This window comes from Rissa tridactyla, chromosome 4 (genome assembly GCF_028500815.1).
Source record: "Rissa tridactyla isolate bRisTri1 chromosome 4, bRisTri1.patW.cur.20221130, whole genome shotgun sequence".
Classification (NCBI taxonomy): domain Eukaryota; kingdom Metazoa; phylum Chordata; class Aves; order Charadriiformes; family Laridae; genus Rissa; species Rissa tridactyla.
Window position 1 is genome coordinate 65,319,999 of NC_071469.1, and position 19,281 is coordinate 65,339,279.

Genomic DNA, 19,281 nt, shown 5'->3' on the forward strand with positions numbered 1-19,281 from the left:
GGTTGACAGAGACCTTTTCCTCAGCTATATATATCAGCCTCCCTAATGCTAACTCAGGGGTCGTATTCTCTGACATTAATACTGAAAGCTTCCTCGATTCGAAGTGGATACAAAGATCAACAAAGATACTGGATTAATGCTGGACAATTCTGGAGATCTCAGAGCAAAAGGCTTCAAAATTGGGTCCTAACATCATGGGTCTGAGTGCCCTTGATATCAGGGAACACGTTACAAGTCAGATGAGCAGTTCTGGCTAAAAAGGTAGCAGTAATACTTAGGGGCAGTTTTTAAAAACAAATTTTATGTAGCATCTTGAAATTTATTTCAATTTGTATTTTTCCCCTTCTCATAAATCGGGAAGAAAAGGCAGAAAGACTGTTTTGTAGTTTCAGAAGTTCTAACCTAAATATTCCCAGGTGCCCAGGGACTTAAAGACTGAGTCTAATTCTGGGCTCCTTTCTTTAAGAACTTGGCTGTAATTGTTACACGTAGCTATTTCTTAAATTGCACCTACACGCTTTTTAATTGTGAAATGCCTTCATAAGGATATATTAGTCACAAAAAGAACGACAGAACACAAGTCTAATCACTTATCCCCTCCACAGATGAGCAGCGTTACTTATTTTTATTGCACCAGTACCAGACTTGCCAACTAACACTGAGCTCTCATTTCAAACATTTGGTAAATGAGAGTCCATGCCTGTTAAGTGTAGTACACAAGTTATTACATGCAAATGTAACAACTACACCAAAGGAGAAGAGTGAAAGTACGAGGGACTTGCGTTTGGGTAAAGGTTATCCAGCCTTGGGGCAGGTGGATGAACTAGACAAATTCTTGAGGCCCCTTGGAACTATGGTTTTTAATGATTTATACAAACTCATTATGTGCAGGGTTTGCAGGTTTCAAATCAATCCCTTTAAATAACCATAAAGGAAAAGTAGACACTAACAGAGCCAATAACTTCTGCAGGCTATTCAGTAGTCCTTAGTCATGTGGAAAGTTGCATTAAAGTTCACAGACTACATACAGTGGAGTCAATGGGGCACAGAGATCTGATATGTGAATCTCAAAACAGGACTGCTCTTCGTAAGCATAACTGTAAATCAGGACTAAACTGTCCTGCACAGTGACTGATTAAACATGACATGGAAACGTGAGAGGCTGGGTTTTTTTCTCTGCATTTTCCATTTGATCAAGTGCAGAGAAACAACACTTTAAACACTGCATGCCAGAGGCTGTAAAAGAGCCCAGCTTGCAAGCATGCAACAACCACATCTGAGTGGAAAACAATGTGGAAGATGCACTGTCTAGGAGCACAAATCAGCCTACACGAACTGTTGACTGTCAGATAAGATTGCCACAGACATTACTACACTCCTGACCCTAAGAGACATTCCTTTATATTTTCTAAAGCTGAATGAAGCGCTTCCAGAGACTTCACCGTGAAAATTTCTCTGCTGCACTAAGCGGTTGTTGTAGGGTTGGGGCTGTCAGTACATTATTTTGTGCCAATTTGCAGCTTTTAGCTGATTTGCTTCACTTGTTCACCGTAAAAATCAGCTTATATTTCATTCTTCCCACTGTTCTCATAACATAGCACATCCTTCATTTTGTCTCACATACATATACCTACTCTCGTCTTCAGGGCCCCAATCCAGGAAAGCGCTGAGTCTGGAAGCTCTCCTGAATCGAGGTCTTGAAGCGACAGGGACCAGATCCCACAGCTGAGGTTATGGTGCTCCACAGAGTGGAGACTCACACCCATTTTGGCGCTGGCTGGGCTGTTGCCCACCCTCTCCTCTTGGATGCAAACAGTACGCCTCTGCCTGCATGCAGCCAAACCAGGGTGGGGAAGTGTGAGGCATCAAATACAGCAAAGTCTACCTACAGATGCATCTACTGTAGCACATTCAAGCAAAAACTTTCAGAAAAGCTTAAGGCCACCTCATTAAACAAAAGGTTTATCTTTATTTGCTCAGAAAACAAAGCTATGCATAGCACCTAAGCAAACCCGTGGTAATCCCTGGATAGCCCCCCAGTCAGCCAGTTTGCCTTGCAGGGCACTGCTGGTATCAGTCACAGATCCAGTTCAACCACTAATTTACCTCCTTGGGGAAAGCCCCTTGACTTCAGAGGAAACAAGATCTGGCTCCAGATGTGAAAAAGGGCATGAGATGAGAATAAACAAAATCACCAGTTGCCAGAAAAAAAAAAAAACCAAAACAATGGAGAGAGACCATGAGGGATCCCACGTCTACAGTGTCTTGACCCACGGAAAAAGCAAACAGCACAGTAATAAGAGTTGCTCTGTTAACAGTGGCTGTATGTAATTAGGAAAGGCATTCAGCTTCTATTTTCAGCATGTAATTTTTAATTGATTCTGCTGAAAGAAACTTTCATGTTGTTTCAGTTAATAAGAGTCTTTCCAGCAAAACTGGTCTCCGAAAAAGGCTTATGTAAACCTTCCTTGAAGTGTCACAGGCTTATTGTTTGAATTGGCAGGGAATTAACCTGTTGCAAAAAAATCATTCCCTATAAAAGCCAACAATCATAAGACACACAGCTGCAGACCTGACTGGTCTCCTACACCAAGAAAAGGTGATGATTTCGGAGACCTGGCCAGTATCCAGCAATCCTTCCAGATCCCAAAGGAGATGGAGCTTTTCCCTGTCATAAGGAGTACCACACACATGAAGGTGATGCTTTCAGGTAACACACAGAAAAGTAAACACTTCCTGTTCATGACCCTATCTTATTTTCCCCAAGAGCTAGTGTTCAGCCCCAAGGCGAGACCATGTTCTCATTTGGATAATTGTGTAATTATCTTTTGCCTTCCAAAGGGGCCACACATCCTATTAAACACAAGCAAGTCACGGGACCTGCTTAATAGTGGCTGGTGCCACATCAGCGCATGGGGACTCTGTGCACACTACCCCACATCCAGAGGCGTGATGGAGCACAAGCAGACCCCAAGCATCTCTGGAATGGCCAGTTGCATTAGAAACACCAATACAGACACAAAGGCAGTAGAATGAGCTAACTAGCACGAGCCCTCAGGATAAAAAGAAAGTTCTTCAACCAGCCAACAACCGGTCCTTGTCCCAAGCTATCTAGCCCAGCCTTTTAGCTCCTCTGGCTCTTGGGCAGCTACATTACCTACATGCTACGCTACCTAAGTCCTTAGTGATGTATCTGCCACTGTGCTGTGCCAGGTGGTAAGCTGGGGCACACAGGTGTCTCTACTATTCAACTCCATACCTAGGGCTGGCAAAACCAGCATTAAAATGCAGGATGCAAAGGTGACACTGCCTCTGCTTCCAGATATAGTTCAGGTATGTCACTATGTACGCTGTATCACCTCTGCAGGTAGTGGAGGCTTGTTCTGAAAAGTGACCAACTCAGCCCATGCTGAGACACATGGGACACATCTGCAAAGGGAGAGAAAGAAGGTTTGCTGTAAAAATCAAGACATGCCACTAGGTTGCCTGTGAAAAAGCCGTTATCTTTCCAAAATCGAAAAAGACTGCAGGGTAAACCTCTAAGCCCCCTCCTCCGAAAAAACAACCAATCCACAACAACCAAGCTTAAGAAAACATTTGCATTTCCCTCAGTACAGAGGTACGATGCTTCTATTGAGGCACCTCACTATGTAGGTGACATTGGCAAGTGGACCTATCCACTAGCAAAGCTGTACATCAACCTATGCAAAGATTTGAATTTGAGGGCAGCAGGGCAGACCAGCCATTCTTACATTAATGCTACATGGAAGGAAAAGTCCTGCTTTTAAAATAAACCCTTATAATCATTTACTGTCTCTTTGCTTTTTAGAAGACTGAGTGGACTAGGCCACTTGCATTGAGTAAGCCACTAAGAGATCTAACGCTGCTCAGATGTGCATGCTGTTTTGTTTTGTTCCCAGCATGCACAGAAGCCAAAATACACTTCCCCTACCCTGAGAACCACCGAACTGGAAACTGAAAGTTGGGAAGAGCTGCCTCAAGAAAAATAGCACGTACAGTCTTCAGATAAAAATCACCAACCAACCTACCTCCCTGCAACAGGACCCAGCATACTATTTTCCTTTAGAAATAAGCTTAAAGAAAGCAGCAGTGCAAGAATACTGCTCTGTGAGCAAAGATTTTTATCTACAATAGCCTTGATTATCGCCTAACCTTTTCCTGGCAACATCCAGCATGAGCTGATCCCAAATATGTCCTTGTCCTACTCCTCCGTGGTTAGAGGGTGCACAATATAGTATGATTTGACATGCTGAAACATTTGCTTTCATGGCTGGATAAATTCTGGTCTTACCCCCTGTACGATGGGATAAGGAACCACGCTGTACTTGTTGACATTTTTTTCAGGAAGCAACTATAAATAGGCACTGCTGAGTTGACAGCTAAACCTCAGCTTAGGGCAAGGCAGAGATGTTTCCTTGATAAGGCCAGAAAGGTGTCTCTCCTTTGCAACGTTGCAAATGGAAAAAAAAAAAACAAAAAACAAAAAACCAAAAACCCAAACACAAACCCCCAACAAAAAACTGTGAAACTGAAAGCTCTCTCTCAAAAAATGCCAAATACACACATACGTTTATGGGACTTCTATTCTGGCCAGGGCTTAGTAACAAAAAGCAGAGTTTCCTCGAAGTGAGGAGTAAACTCACTGAAAACGCACTTTCAGTTGCATCATGAAAACCATCCTATGAGAGCACCAATGCAGCAGTAAGCCTGCTTTTAATGTTAAAAAGTCACATATAGCCAAAATACACCATCTGCCTCAGGAACCCTGTTCTCATGGACTCCCAGTAGCAAATTGCAGAAATATTGCCCCACAGCTACTTCAAATTGCGTATGTGTGGCTGGAAAAGGAATCAACAACCACCTGATTTTAGCTCTTACCAGCCCTGTCACCCCACGCCAAAACGACGCATTTTAGCTGCTTCTCAATGAACTTTCAGTGTTGGCTCTCAAGCCTCTCTGGCATTTCAAAGGAGAGAAGATGCATCTTTTCGCAGCATTTGTCACAAGAACAATTTGACGTACTGGGAGAACTATCATTGTGTTGGTAAATGCAGACACTCTGCTGAACTGCTTAATCTTGAAGGGGGCAAGGAAAAATCCAGTAGTATTATGTTTAAGGTTAGCCCAGAAGAAAAACAAATGACCCAGGGTATTCTAGGCCAGGGACTCTCTTATTCCATTGATGCTGGGAATCCAGAAAGGAGAAGCACATTGAGCAACTTGTGGCAAAACACTTTCTGATCAGGCTTTCCCTGCTGTCTCTCCCCCTGCTCCCAGCTTTCTAAGCAAGCACTCACATTCTGATCGTAAAATCTCCAAACTCTCTTACAGAAGTGCAGCGATTCCCTTTTGAGTATCTCCTTCCATCCTGCAGACTCAGTTCCTGGAGCTCAGTGTTCATGACCTGACAGAAGCAACCTCAGCTCAGTACAGCCGCACTGTACTCCCCTTACATCTTCCAGAACAGAGTGACCCCGACTAATTTTAAAAAAACAAGTCATCCCCCGGCATATCTGCCCCGTGCAGCTGAAGCTACCTGACTCCACAGTTCAACCAGTTTTCCAGCAAGATCAAAGCCCATGCAGTTGTTCAAGGAGCTTTTCAATTACTCCTCGAGTTTCTATCATGAATTACGGCAGCACTTGAAGAGCGCCAAAACCCAGAGGAATCTATTACTCCTGCCCTGTGACAGGCAGCAGTCTGAGAGGGGACGGGACAAGCTGTAAGCACAGTGGCATTACATTATGCACAGACACAGTTTTGTGGCTGAATGATTGACAATAACTACTGGATGTCACTATTTTAAGGATAATGTCATTTGTGTAATTATCTGGCAGGGTCTCTCTTCAGGAGATGGAATTATTCACAAGGGAAGAATTAGACTGAAATCCAGCTGCAGAGTAAGTAGATTTGCTATTCTATACAATCACAGTGCTTTAGAAGCTCAATACATGTGGTGTATATCACTAGTAATTTTCACACTGTCAGGACCCAAAGAATATTAAAATGACACTCCTCTATTTCACTGTGCCACATATATCCTATGATTTCATACTTAAAAATACTTTAATATTCTCTGTCCTCACCTGACCATCTGTTTCTTACTGGAGCTCAAGCTAGGAAAAGAAACAGAAGTTGCTTTTACTTGATTCATCCTTTCATCTCACCATCAGATAGGAAAGTGTCACCCCCGCAGTCCCTGTCCCTTTGGCCACTTTAGCCCTCAGCTATTCTGGTTTTAGTGTGTTCAGCCCGGGGTTTATCTTATCTGGTAAGAGAGGACGCACTACTAAAGACAGTACTGCATTGTCTGGGTTAAACTATGCAAAGCCCCAAACCAAACGGCATTTGGCCCAACCCACAGTTTGAAACGGTACTAACAGTGCCTGACTGGGATTGGAACTGGTCCCATCCTGGACCCAGTTGTGGGTCCCAGCTGCACAACTGTAACCAAAGCAGCAAAAAGAGAAAGTTAAGTTATTCTTTGCAGTACTGGCATGCCACAAGTGGAATTGAGCCAGGGCTACAGCAGACCATACCTAAATATGCATGCTTTGCTGCTGGAACCCAGGTAACAGTATTCCAAAGAAAACAACTGACTGTTCCTCCTTTCCAGTGCTCCGCTGGGCAAGACAATGCCAGAGGTGTTCTGCAAAGCATGTCAGAAAGAAACCTTTCTGTGTAACCAGACTATCTCAAGGCTGACATCTCCCTGCTCTACATGTCCTGTTCCACCCAGAACAGGTCTTGCTCTGCCCCTCGTTTACATGGGAGGATGCCAGTCAAATTGTCGTCGTGGTTAGGGAGGCCTCCGCAAAGCAGACTGGCTTTCTGATCCATGCTGGCTGGTCCATGTCTTGATGCTTGAGTCTATAGTGGAGCACTTCGGCAGTACAGAAGGGAACTAATATAACTAAACTGCCCCCAGGACTACAGAGGAATGACACCCCACCCCCAAAGAAAAAAACCCCGAAAACAAACAAACAAGCAAAAAAAAGAGTACTGCATGTGGGAAATGGCTTCCTGAGAACAACCTTGAGACCTGGGAGCAGAGGCTGACACAGAGAGTCAATGATGCTCTGATCCTGTTACAAACAAAAAGATGCCAGACGTGGACAGAAAGGGAAAATTCCTGCTGTAGGATTGTGGCAGGAATGAAAAGATTTTTAGTGGCTGAGCTGAGTGGCACTGGATAGGTAAGTCAAAAGATAGGGTTCAAACACAGGCCCATAGCCAATACAGGGAAACAAAGAGGCTTGGGTGTAACCAGCACATATTAGCCTTCAAATAACAAGGCACACAGTGGCAAAAGCAACAGCTCCTTGCATTTACCTCCCAGAAAACCTAGGAAGGTTTCACTTAATGCCTCTCCCTTTGTCATCAGTTTGACTTGTGCTCTCCAGCAGCAGGTTGGGCCCAGAGCAGCACGGCAGAGGCTTCTGTTGGTCAGCAGCTAGCGCCCAGAAGCCACCTGAGGTGCAGACAAGGGGCAATTCTGGGGCTGATATAAACCACCTAAGTCTGCCGAGCAACGTGAATTGACACCAATGCAAAATCTAAGCCCCTGTGCCTTGGAAGGAAAACCTGCTTTTCTACATGCTTGCACACACATCATTGGAATACTCTCCCTGTAGTCAATACTGCAGCCAGAAATCTCACTCCTTCCTGGATGCTGGTGCACCTTGGACAATGTGCAGGGGGAAAGCGGAGGTTACTGTTACCCGAGCTGACAACTTGTTCCTGGTGGGCAGCAAGTGACAGTTATTTATTGAAGCAGAAAACTCAAACTATCATCTCAGCCACGGGGTTCAGACAAAGAGAATGAATGAATGAATGAATGAATGAATGCAGAGCTCACCGATAAATGATGCCTCTTTCATGGAGAAACATAAGGGCTGAAATAATTTCTGCAGCATAGAACCGGGCCCGATCTTCATCGAAGCGACGCGACTTCTGAATATGGAACATCAAGTCCCCGCCATTTACGAACTCCATCACAAAGAACAGGCGATCCTTCACACACGCAAACACAACAGATAGGAACAGCATTAATCATATCCTCCGTCAGGCTTAGAAAGTTCTAAATAAAACTATTATCTCCCAAACAAAAACAGATTAAGTACCCATGAGACACTGGGGTGGAAAAAAAAAAAATCCTGACATTTTGAGGAAAGATTAAATCAATACCAGGAAGATCTGTTAGTACCTCCTTGCCCTGCACTCCCCTCCCCTGCAAATTTTTCCCCCAGTAACAAAATGAATTCCTATTCAGATATGTATTAGGCATATCAGTAGGCGTGTGCTCATCACTAACTGTCTCCTGGAGGGTTTCCCAAACTGTCCTTCGCCTGAATTAGCAGAGGATGATAATCCTGAGTAAGCACAAGAGAAATCTGTAAAAAGGCACTTGCTCCATACTAAACTCCGCAGCTCTCTGGGGAAAGGTGCTCCATAATCCGATGTGCATATCCAGACTGCTCACAGAGTGCAGCTTCACCACAACAGCACAAGGGCTCAGGAACAGCAATGACAACGTCGTTTTGAGGGTTTCCCAATGCTATTTCTGGGGAATGTGTGGTGTTTTCCAGAATGGGGTTTCCTGCCATACACTTGCACGGCAGCTACCTTTTGGGCCCTCAGATTTCAGGTTTCCTCTGATTAACCTGCGGAGACCTTTGGGTGATGAAGGAACTGATAAGGACGAAGTATAAACCAAGTTTCTGCTGGGCAGAAAAGCAACCTGTTCAAAGTTCAGCTCATTAACCACAGCTGCTGGTCTCTGAGGTTTCTTTTTTGGCTTTGTTCTGGTTTTTTGCGAAAGTTTACAGATAGGGAGACACTTGCTTAAGCTGCATGCTCAACAGCTTGGGGGTATGGGTTTAACGCATGCAAAAGAAGTGCTTGCTTAATTGTGAGAGGAAGGACACAGTGAATTGTCACAAAACTAAACCCTAGAAGTTTTGCGGTCTGGTTCAAAAATTTCCCCCAGTAATTTTTTCAGGACATTCAGTATTGGTTGTTTCAGTTCCACTCTGAATATCAGGAACAAGTGGACTAGAAGAGAGAGGTATACAATTCAGTTGGGACCAGTCAGTCTTTTAATGGTGCTATTTGCCCTTCTTCCCCCACAAGCCCCTTCCCAGGTCTGATGTTAATCATTTACAAGCTAGTTTTGAACCCTCTCCGAGTTTAAGAGGGTAAGCATTGTTATGCTCCACTTTCTGGCAACCAGCCAGCTTGAAATGACTACTGGTATTAACATCGTGAGATGCACACAGCAGAAGAAAAGCAACCAGGAATCCTTTAATTCCTCTCTGGACATGAGCAGGAAAGCAAACGGCTTGTGACGGATGAGGACAGCTTGCTTATCATCACCATCTTGGGCTCAGCTCAACAGCTCCTTCTGGGCTCCTTCCAGAAGCTAAAATAGATGTGTTCCCAGCAGCCTCACAATACTACCGCGTGTAGCACCACAGCTATATGTTAAGTGCTATCTCTAGTCCATATAAACAACAATACTTCATTGTTTCACTCTGCCTTTATTATAGGGCTGCTGAAAGGCACTCCAGCTGGCTTGCCTATGGCAACAGTCTAAGCCAGAGCAGCACCAACTGTGCAAACCCACCATAAAGCTTGTCTCTTTAGCCCACATCAGATCATTAATGCCACATCTTCGATGCAGTTGGTTAAACTGAGTCTGGCTATGCTGTGCCTACACACAACACAGCAACACTTCCTCCAGCTGCAGCACAGATATCGTCTCTGCCTTGCCAGTCAGGCCAGCTTTTACATCTCCTTATTATTCTTTCTGGCCTCCTTCCTCGCTGATCTCTCCATGTGCCACATACTTATCTAGCCCAGCTTGTCCAGGCATCTCTTCAAGCCTACACTTAAAAAAGAAATCCCTCTTGCCAGATCTCCAACAGGAAGTAATTTAGTTTACCAGCAACCTGATGAGGGATGCATGTGTGTGTATTTATGTAAGTAATACATATGCTTGTATAAACATGCATACAGTTAGATGAACATGCATATATTTTCTACTGTTTCCTTAAAGGTGAGCTTCAGGGAAACAAAGTTAACTCTTCCTATCTTAAAATGTACATGTCCTGCTTCTCCAGCACTGGCAAAACTCCACGGCCCATCTGGATGTACTTACCTGTACTATGATGCTTAAAGGAAGATACTACTAATTCTTTGTCAAATGTTCAGCTGACCACAGAAACAGCTGGTTTTAAAAAAAATTACATCACCGCTGACAAGAAATTAGCATCTCTTTGTTACAAACAGCTCTTGCTTCAGACTAACAGCAAATTTGAGCAAGCATCATTGCCTGCGTTACATGGTACTCGGAAGAGTAAAAGCTAACATTTCACCTCCACCCATGGTCTCATTTCACAGGTCACGCATAAATGTGGATTATTTAATTACAGAAACTCTCACATTTAGGCCTAACAAAACTTTGGACTACCCAATTTTATTCATTTTTTTTTTTTAAAGAGGTGCAGCTAATTTTTCTAACACTTAGAAATCCCATGAGGTTGCCGAAGAAAAGAGCAGGATCGGTACTGCAACCTGTTTATAGTACAGCATTTATGCATTGGCCTGCTACATACCTGGCAACAATATTAGAAAAATCAGCACTAATGACCACCCTTTGGGGACCAGGATCTAAGAGTCAAGCAAGGTCTTCCATTTTTACTCTTAAGCAAAGCCATCAGCTTGCCAAACTGCAAAGACCAAGCACTCTCTCAAGAATCATTGAGAAATAAAATAAACAGTGGTATTTTATGGGGGGGTGGGGGGGAGAAAAGCAATATGCAGCAGGCAGAGCAAGAGTAAATAAATAGCTTAAAAGCATCCAGGAAAAGGAAATCTTAAAAAAGCAGATAGTTCAGATACTTGCAAATTTGACCTGACAGAGTTATGTGCCTCCTTTCTTGGGGTCTACCAGTGGGAACTGGGAGGAACTGAAAGCTGGAGTGTTTTTTCACAGGGCTTTAATGCCGAAATCCTCGCATTTCTGTTTTTCTATTTTGCATTGCTCGGGAGTCTTCCCTGATCTGCTATCTCTGTTTGACGTCGGCAAAAGAAAGAAAAGAACATTTGAGTCAACAGGAAATGGTGACGTGAAAGCTTTTGCAGCAGTGGCACCACACGAGGAAATCACATTGCACCATTTCTGTACTGGGATTGAGATGAATAAAGCCACAGAGCAATTGTTACTGTAAATTAAAGAAACACTTGGCGGAAACAAATAAAGTCTGTGGGATCAAGTGGGCTCGTTCCAAGGCTGGCCTACATCTAGAGATCAGGCTTGCCAATTTCAGTGCAAGAGAGCTGCTCGGGTTTTTTTCACTTGTTTAAATTTCAGTTTGCCATCTATATTTGTTCACCTATTAGCAGGGCAAAGGCTGCTGGAAGCACATACTGTCCTAAGGACAGTTGTTTTATAGCAGTTACGTATATCTGCTTTATTTGTTTGTTGTCTTAGTGGGGTGTTGGTTGGGCTTGAAGAGAGTCCCTGATTGCAAAAGCCACTGGGTGGGACAATCCACATACTGGTTACTGCCCCTTGCAAACACAAGCACCCGCTGAAATCCAGCTCAAACATCGTTTTAGCCCTTTTCCTTACCGGGTCTACTAGAAAGCTGTTTTGAACCTTTCCTTTTCATCATGACGGGAGGCAGGCGGGCAGTGTGAGGGCTAACTTCCACGCCTTTCCAGTTACGAGTCATAGCTGACGTCTGTGTACAACCCACACAAGACCAAAGACCTCTGAAGACAGCTACGGTGAGAGGCTTATCTCCCATCACAAGGCTTTTGATGCTAAGTAAATCGGACAGGGCAGCACCACTGCCCTGGTTCAGGCAGTGTAAAGGGAGGAGACGGGGAAGGACAAGTGTTTCCTATGTTGCAGACATGGAAGAAGATAACAGCAAAGATGCCTCCTCTATCTGCTGCCCTACAAGAGCTGCTGTGACAAGGGCAGTGTGGAGGCCAGAGTGGAATTCTCTCAAGAGAGTCATTGACGGAGGTTAGGAGACCCACTGGAAAAGACCAACAGGGCCTCTCCAGCCTCCAGAGCCACCGGGAATAGGCTTGGACACGCTCTGCACATTCCCATTGCAGCAGAGCTCTGCCAGACACTGCTGCTGCCCACACTGATTCCTCTGTGGGACTGATTCCTCCACAAGGGGCTGAGCCGCCCCACCACTGACACAGCCCAGCAGTAATTTCACCCAAGCCTCCTCTTCAGCTGACAGCTGCCATGTAAGGCAGCATCTGAAGGATATGGAGATGAAGCTCAGGAATTCTGCTAAGTTTGTATTTCATCTTTTTGGAAATAATTCATGCACACAACTTCTTTAGAAAATCAGCTTTGGGCTCAATCTGAGTTCACTGGAGCCAAAGGGTTTCCCCAAGAAATTAGTCATTTTTCACTGTTTTGGCAGTTTATGCTTTGCAGAGCAGAAGGCAGGCTTCCAAAGTTACCTCCGTACAGAGACAGCTGCGTCACTGCTTCCCAGCAAACGTTTTGTTGTTTCCAAAGAGTAGCAGGACTTAGGAAGCTTGCAAGCAAATTATGACAAGGTAATTACAAGAGCTAATAGGCTCCCTCAGTGCTCCCCGTGTTCCTGTTCTCCCTTTGTAGTTCACAACCCCCACATAAAGCAATCTGCCTTAGGTCTTGCTGGGAGCGTGCAAATAAACCATGCTGTCTCAGTACCGGGCTTCAGAAAGCCACATGTCCAACTCCCCCAGCAGTGCAAGTGGCCATACATATCCGGGTCAAGGCACTGCAAAGCACAGGACCCGGAGGAGGAATAATAAACAGGTTTGTTTCTCAATACTTATTTTCATAGGAGCAATACAATGATGAACCAGGCTCAGGTGCTGCTCTGCGCTGAAATGCCTTCCCTCCATACCCAGCCCTTTGACCAAGGCAGCACCGCATCCTCATGATCTGCCTGCTGGTCCCAGCTCAGAGGTTTACAGGAGGGCAAGCTGCTCTGGCGGGTTATACATGGCAGCGTTTCAAAACCAGAGAGGATCGCAAGTGTCGTAAGAATGGGCTCACCAAGAGGGAATTGCCGAAACAACCTCTGCACACACATGTGTGCATAAGAGCTGAAGCAGACCTAATGAGCTCAGCCCCAAATTTCTGGATGGTGTCAGAGCCACACTTCAAATCAGAATAACTACATCCAGCAGAGGAGAAGAAACACCTCTGCACCATGCTTGCTCAGCTGGAATTACGTGCACGTGTTAGTGACACTTCTTAAACATGGTCACAGTGATGACTGCCATGGCACCTGCCGCCCCTCCGCTCGCCGCCACGGACCAAGACTCCCAGACGAACAAGGCGGCGGCAGAAAGGCGGCAGGTTTTGCAGCCATCTGCTAGCTGATTTTTGGTGCTCTGTTAGCCGTTTCACCTCTCTGCTTCAGTGACTGCAGAAGTACATGCCAGCCTCAGTAACCACTTCTGCCTAGGAGAAATCAAGTCACGGCAAGGGGACTGTGCCACAGATGGCACGCACAGCCCTGGGGCTATCGAGATGGGGGAGACAACTGTGCACCACACCGCATCTGAAAGGCTGAGAAAGGGAAGGTTTCTTTCTTCTGCTGGTTTTGGGGTGGCTTTTAGCCAGTGAAAATTCAGCCAGCTCAGAAAGGGGGTAAGGCATACGCGGCATCTCCTTCAGGCTGGGCAGCTGGTGAGTGTGCTTCTGAGAAGCACAGGTCACTGCCCCACAACGGGCTCATTTTTAGCTCCTTTAACAAAGAGCCACTAGCGTCATTGTCACAGCTATGGGAACGGGGCAGATATCACCAGTTATCACTTACAACCGCACTTTGCTGACTGATGCTGCTGATAGCGGGCACAACACAGGCTTTCCTATGCCGCGGCAGCGAGGCACATAAACACCGCCTAGAGAATAACAAATTGGCTCTTGCCATTTGCATAAATAAACTCTGTGGGATCCCTCCGGGTAAAGGCTGGCTCCCGCACGCATGTGTGCACAGCACGGTATTAACGCTGAGCTCGTTCCAGAAGAGCTGAACGATGACAACCACAACCCGGGGCGAGCTGATGGGAGTTGTGGGTTCCCACCTGCTCCAGAAAAAAAATATTTAAAAAAATCGATCATGAATCTAACTACACTCTCCAAATTTCTGCCCCTGTTTTCTGAACCATGCGGCTGAAATTTCAAGCTCACAGGCTGAAGAGTTTTTGTAACACGCAAATTCAGTCATTTCTCTGGAACAATGCATCCTTTGGGATATGGAAGTGAACCATACACGCATCCTTCCTCCTCACCCCCTCAAGACAGTCTAATTCACAGCAGGGTTACATGATTAGCTCATCTCATGACTCTAGAAACTTTTACTCAACATACACACAAAATGATGATTTTTATCGCTCTTGTTCATTTGTATCTGTTCCATTAGAAACAAAACAACACCACCAACTAGAAAAAAAAATAATCCCACATACTAGGTCAACCAATTAAATCACGCACAAGAAAATGCCTGTGTAATCCCAATTAAAAAAAAAAAAGCCAGCTTGGCCACCATTCAAAAAATGCAAAACAAATTGAAAGAAGAAATAAAATCAAATCTTCACCTCCAAACCTTTTAAAATGGCATAGAAGGCTACACAAACACTCCTTCCCACCCGAAAGATCAAAAAACAAAGGTCTGGCTGAACTTAGAGGGGAGTAAACTGAGGAATAAGGAACTAGAATATATCAAGCTATAGACATCACCCATTAATAAAAGATTTATAGGACGCCTGCACCCCTCACCTGGCTGCTGGTATCATGGTGTCTCAGAAGAGAGTAGCTCTGTAAAGACCATGCTTGTTTTTACAGCCCTCAGTTCAGAAGGAAACTACTGGAATTGCTCTCTCCAATTTGGAGTGACCAACTTGAGACGACTCTGGCCTGCTTTTAAAAATATTGAACTCTGCAATATCTGCTGGCCTCAGACTGTGCTGGGGAAGGCTAGACACCTCTACATGCTCAGCCAAAGGTCTTCAGGAAAATTAAGAGTGCCAAAACACCCAATGTCCACTTGGAAATGGCTTGCTACAAGGGCTTTGTGGATCCATCCTCTCACCTTAAACATCACCTGGAAAGCAATATAGATTCAAACAGACTGAAACCTAAATACCAGCTAGGTCACACCTCAGCTAGTTACCTCTTCTCTGAGTTTCGATTGGCTTTACCCCCCACCCCCTCCTCAATACTGGGATCTGCTCGCTCAGGCTGTTTGTGACTTGGTCCCACTTCAACCCCTTTTTATGCCACAAGTTCCTCGACTTTAAGTCCAAAGAAAAATATTAGTTTCATGTATTGTGGCTAACCATAAGCAACAACATCTCCTTCAGCTACCCAACAGTTAACAATCCCTCTCATAAGCCACTGCAGATGAAGACAGGCATTTTCTCAGCTTCATGAAAATGCAAGTATCCAAAGTCCCTCAACAACCAGGTGCAGGAAAGTTACACTCAGGGGCTACAACACGATGATGGCAGCTAACCCTTTGGTTCATATTTTCACTTCAGTTCGTATCACCTCATCATGCAGCTTAAGTGTGGACACTCAGCAAAGTTCACAGATAAAATCAGAAATGTCAGTTTGATCTTGTTTCACCTTCTGCAAGCAAAACCAGTCTGCCTACAATAAAAAAAAAAAAACCAACAAAAAAACCCCTGACCCCGTATGTTCCTGCAATGAAGAGACCACTGCAAGGTGTTACTGTGCACGTCAGAGAAAGCCGAGCCTTTCAGACTGGGCTTTGGAGGCCTCACACATCTGGTTTACCAGCAACTTGTGCGAGCATGACAGCAAAGACGTCATGGGTTTTTGATGGATGCGAGCACTGTAAAACCACAGAAAGACACAGTTTTGACTAGTCTACCTTTATTTGGTGCTAGACAGGACAGGAGCCAGAGAAAGGCAGAAACCGACTGTCCCTCCCGTGGTCGCAAAGCCAACATGAGGGCAAAGTGTCACAGACACCCACAGAAGCAGCACTGGAGAGCAAAGGTGAAGAGAGGAGATTCCCCTGTACCTCCCTGTCCAACAGCCCCCCACAAAACCTAACTCGCTGCCCCAGGGCCCCAGGAAAAGCACAACAACTCCTTCAATCCTGACTTCAGAAGAACTCTGGAGCAAGCCCCCATGGGGTGCCTCCCTTTCTTGCCTGTGTTCACAGCCACAAGACACGCGAGGCCGTACCAAGGCTTTTGGAAAACATCAGGCCTATGGACAGGATGTCCCCACCACCATCTTCACTTGATTTTGGCCGGCAGCAACAAAACCGAAGCACGTACTGGTCTTCCAGCACAGTGTCTTGGGGCTAGCAACAGTCTCAGTGCTCGAGGACAAGGGAAAAATTTCAGTGCTTGCACAAAATCAAGAAGTGCACTTGGCTGTCGGGTGTATTCATATACCGAGTTGTGCCTTCCCGACATGCCAGAGAGGAAAGGCTGGGGGTTTAGAGCCTGGGAGATGATCAAAGCTGTCCTCTCTGCTCCCAAAGGGCTCCCCTCTCAGCGCCTTTCAAAGAGAACATCAGAGGCCTCACCACTTTCTTACCACCCACCAACATGCTCCAAGGCCTGTGTCAGGATGCTTGTTCATCTAACCAGAGACCCAGGAAGGCTGCTGCTGCCTTTCCAGCCTTCCTCCCCTTCACCATGCCAGGCTATGCCCTGGAGCTGCCCTGTGCTCTACCCACTTGGTGACAGCGGAGTGCCTGGTGGACAACCAGGCTGATACTGGAGATCCCCTGGAAGGACCATGACTGAGGGACAATCCTGGGGGGACCCTCCTGGACATACAAGGCCACCTAGACCTCTCTTGTGGCATCTGGGGACCAAAGGGTGGGTGAGCAGCCAGCCAGCTGCCATTGCTCAGTCCCACCACTTTGGCTGGTGGGCCCTTACTTGAAAATTATGCCCCCGTCAAAGGCTCCAGGTTAGCGCTAACGCTTCTGGGAGGTGCAATACGTGACACGATGCCCACGCTGACCCTGAGAGAACTGCCTGACTGCCCCAAGAGCCAGCAGAGACGTGGAGAAACCTTCCCTTTCCATGTGCAAAGCATGACATCAGCCCACAGCTCATAAAGGGGGTGGAAAGCTGCGTGCCGGACAGCAGGCTGCCATCGTAAAATGGGACCAGTTCAATGACTAGCTGCCCTGGAGTCCCTGGGCCAGTCCCTACCAGCTTCAACAGCACCCCTGCTAGCTATTATCTCAGAAGGACGCTCGTTATAGAAAATCACGTCCCTCTGCCAAGTTCTCGTGTCTCACTATTTTTGGAATGACATGGGCAGGCTCTGTGCCTCAGCAACTGTCAGCAGAGCCACACGGAGAGCAAATCCATATAATGATCAGGCTAGCAGGGACAGTGCTGGAAACAGCATCGCCTGGGGGACAGTTCCCTGGAAGCGCCCTTCGGTCATGAGAAAATGGATAAGGGCAATAAACATAAAACCCAGGAGCTATTTGACACTATTTGCACGGGAAGCTGATCTCCCCCAGACCTTTTCATTCTCATGCATACAAGTAGAGACAAAAGGATTTAAAAGCAAACCACCTGTGCAGGAAGGATGGTTCCTAAAACCCAAAGAAGACAGGACCTACTTACAGCAAACTCATTTTAATTAAAACATTCCAGGATCCACATTCCCCAGGATTAAATTACTGATTTAGCTACTTATACATATAGCCTCTTTCACCCGTTCTAGGACAGTATTGTTGAAGTGTTGGATGACTCCAGTGTCAGGTAAACGGAAACAGGCATTTTTCATTGCTTGTGACCCCTAATGCAGGATCCACGATTATCCGCAGGTCAACCCTAGCACCTGTCAGCAACTCACAGATTACTGCAGTGGGAGCATAATCCTCTCTGACACTAAAGAACGATTCTAAGGCCCTAGAAAAAGCAGAGGTAAATGGCTTAGGCAAGGTAGAAAGTTCCCAAGGCAAGGCTTTCAATTAAAAAATAATAATAATTTAAATATAGAGATGCGGTGAGCAAGAAAGACCTCACACAGATGCAGCTGGAGCAGGACATAAACTGCCTCCCCTGCAAAAGACCAGCAGGACTCCGTTCTTTACCTTTCACAGCAAAGGAATCTGGAGGTGCAAGTCCAAAACTGCCCAGCCCGGCGCTGGGCACGCACAGAGCCATGTCCAGCCTCTGCCAGCCTGCTGTGCAGCTGATATTTCCTCTTTAGGCTCTGAAAACTGTGACCTATACCAGGCAGAGACAACCCTTGCAGCTCCTACCACCTAGTGGCTGCAGTATTTCTCTGTGCCAGAGCAAGGAGGCTGTGGGGAGGTCAGGCAGGCTCAGCCACCCTGGACAAATAAAGCAGTCCTGCTAGGGGGCATCACTTATGCTGCAACTGAGACTAAATTAGGACCACACTGAGCACAGAGGCGGCACAAAGGAACAGAAAACCTTTCTGAAAGCCACCAGCGGCTAGCGTAAGCACAGAAAAACCTCAGCCAGCTTTAAAACAGGCGAGCAAAAGTAGCAGCAATATAGATTAGCTCAGGTAATGCATTGCTACTTCTGGTACCTGTGCCAGCTCAGCGAATCCTATATTACCGGCACTACACAACATCGCACTGTGCAGCACAGATGTGCCCCAGGCTGTTTAAGTTACCCCTAGGCTGCATAAGTCAGGGGAAGAGTTTGCTGGTTTGAGTGGAATATCATACAAGAGTCTGAATTCCAATGGCTTTAGACCCAGCCAAATCCTCAAACTGCTGCAGCATTTCAGGTGCTTCCAAGGTCCTTCCTTCCCAGTTTCCACGATTTCCTCTTGAACTGGGGGGGATGAGAAGACGGACATAACTGGACACCTATTCTAGGTGCAGCCCCAACAGTGCCTAGCAAGAAGATAATGACTTCCCTTGAGCTCCTGAAGCAGCTCAGTACATAATTTAACTTCTGTGCAGTAAGACCACCCTGCTGGCTCCTACTGAACTTTGCGCCTACCATAAGGCCTAGGTACCGTGCCAGTTAGTCCCAGCCTGTCTTGATGCATCTTACGGGAGGGATCAGGCTCTGACTTTTTTTTTGACAAATGGTAAGAAGCCTCAAAACGGCTAGTTCTTGAAAAATTCCTAAAGGCAGGCCCAGTAAGTCATTATTTATCCAGGATCTTCACAGCAGACTGAAGTCATGCTTGTTTTTTTTTTTTTTTTTAACAGGAACCGTTAATACATTTTC

General features: G+C 45.8%; 1 protein-coding gene across 1 annotated transcript in view; it reads right to left on the reverse strand.

Moving 5' to 3' along the window:
* PRKCH (protein kinase C eta) overlaps positions 1-19,281 on the reverse strand; it is a 119,557-nt gene that overhangs the window by 39,160 nt on the left and 61,116 nt on the right. The window contains exon 10 of the mRNA XM_054200116.1: positions 7,880-8,034. Coding sequence (XP_054056091.1) covers positions 7,880-8,034 — 155 coding nt within the window. The remainder of the gene's footprint in view (positions 1-7,879; positions 8,035-19,281) is intronic.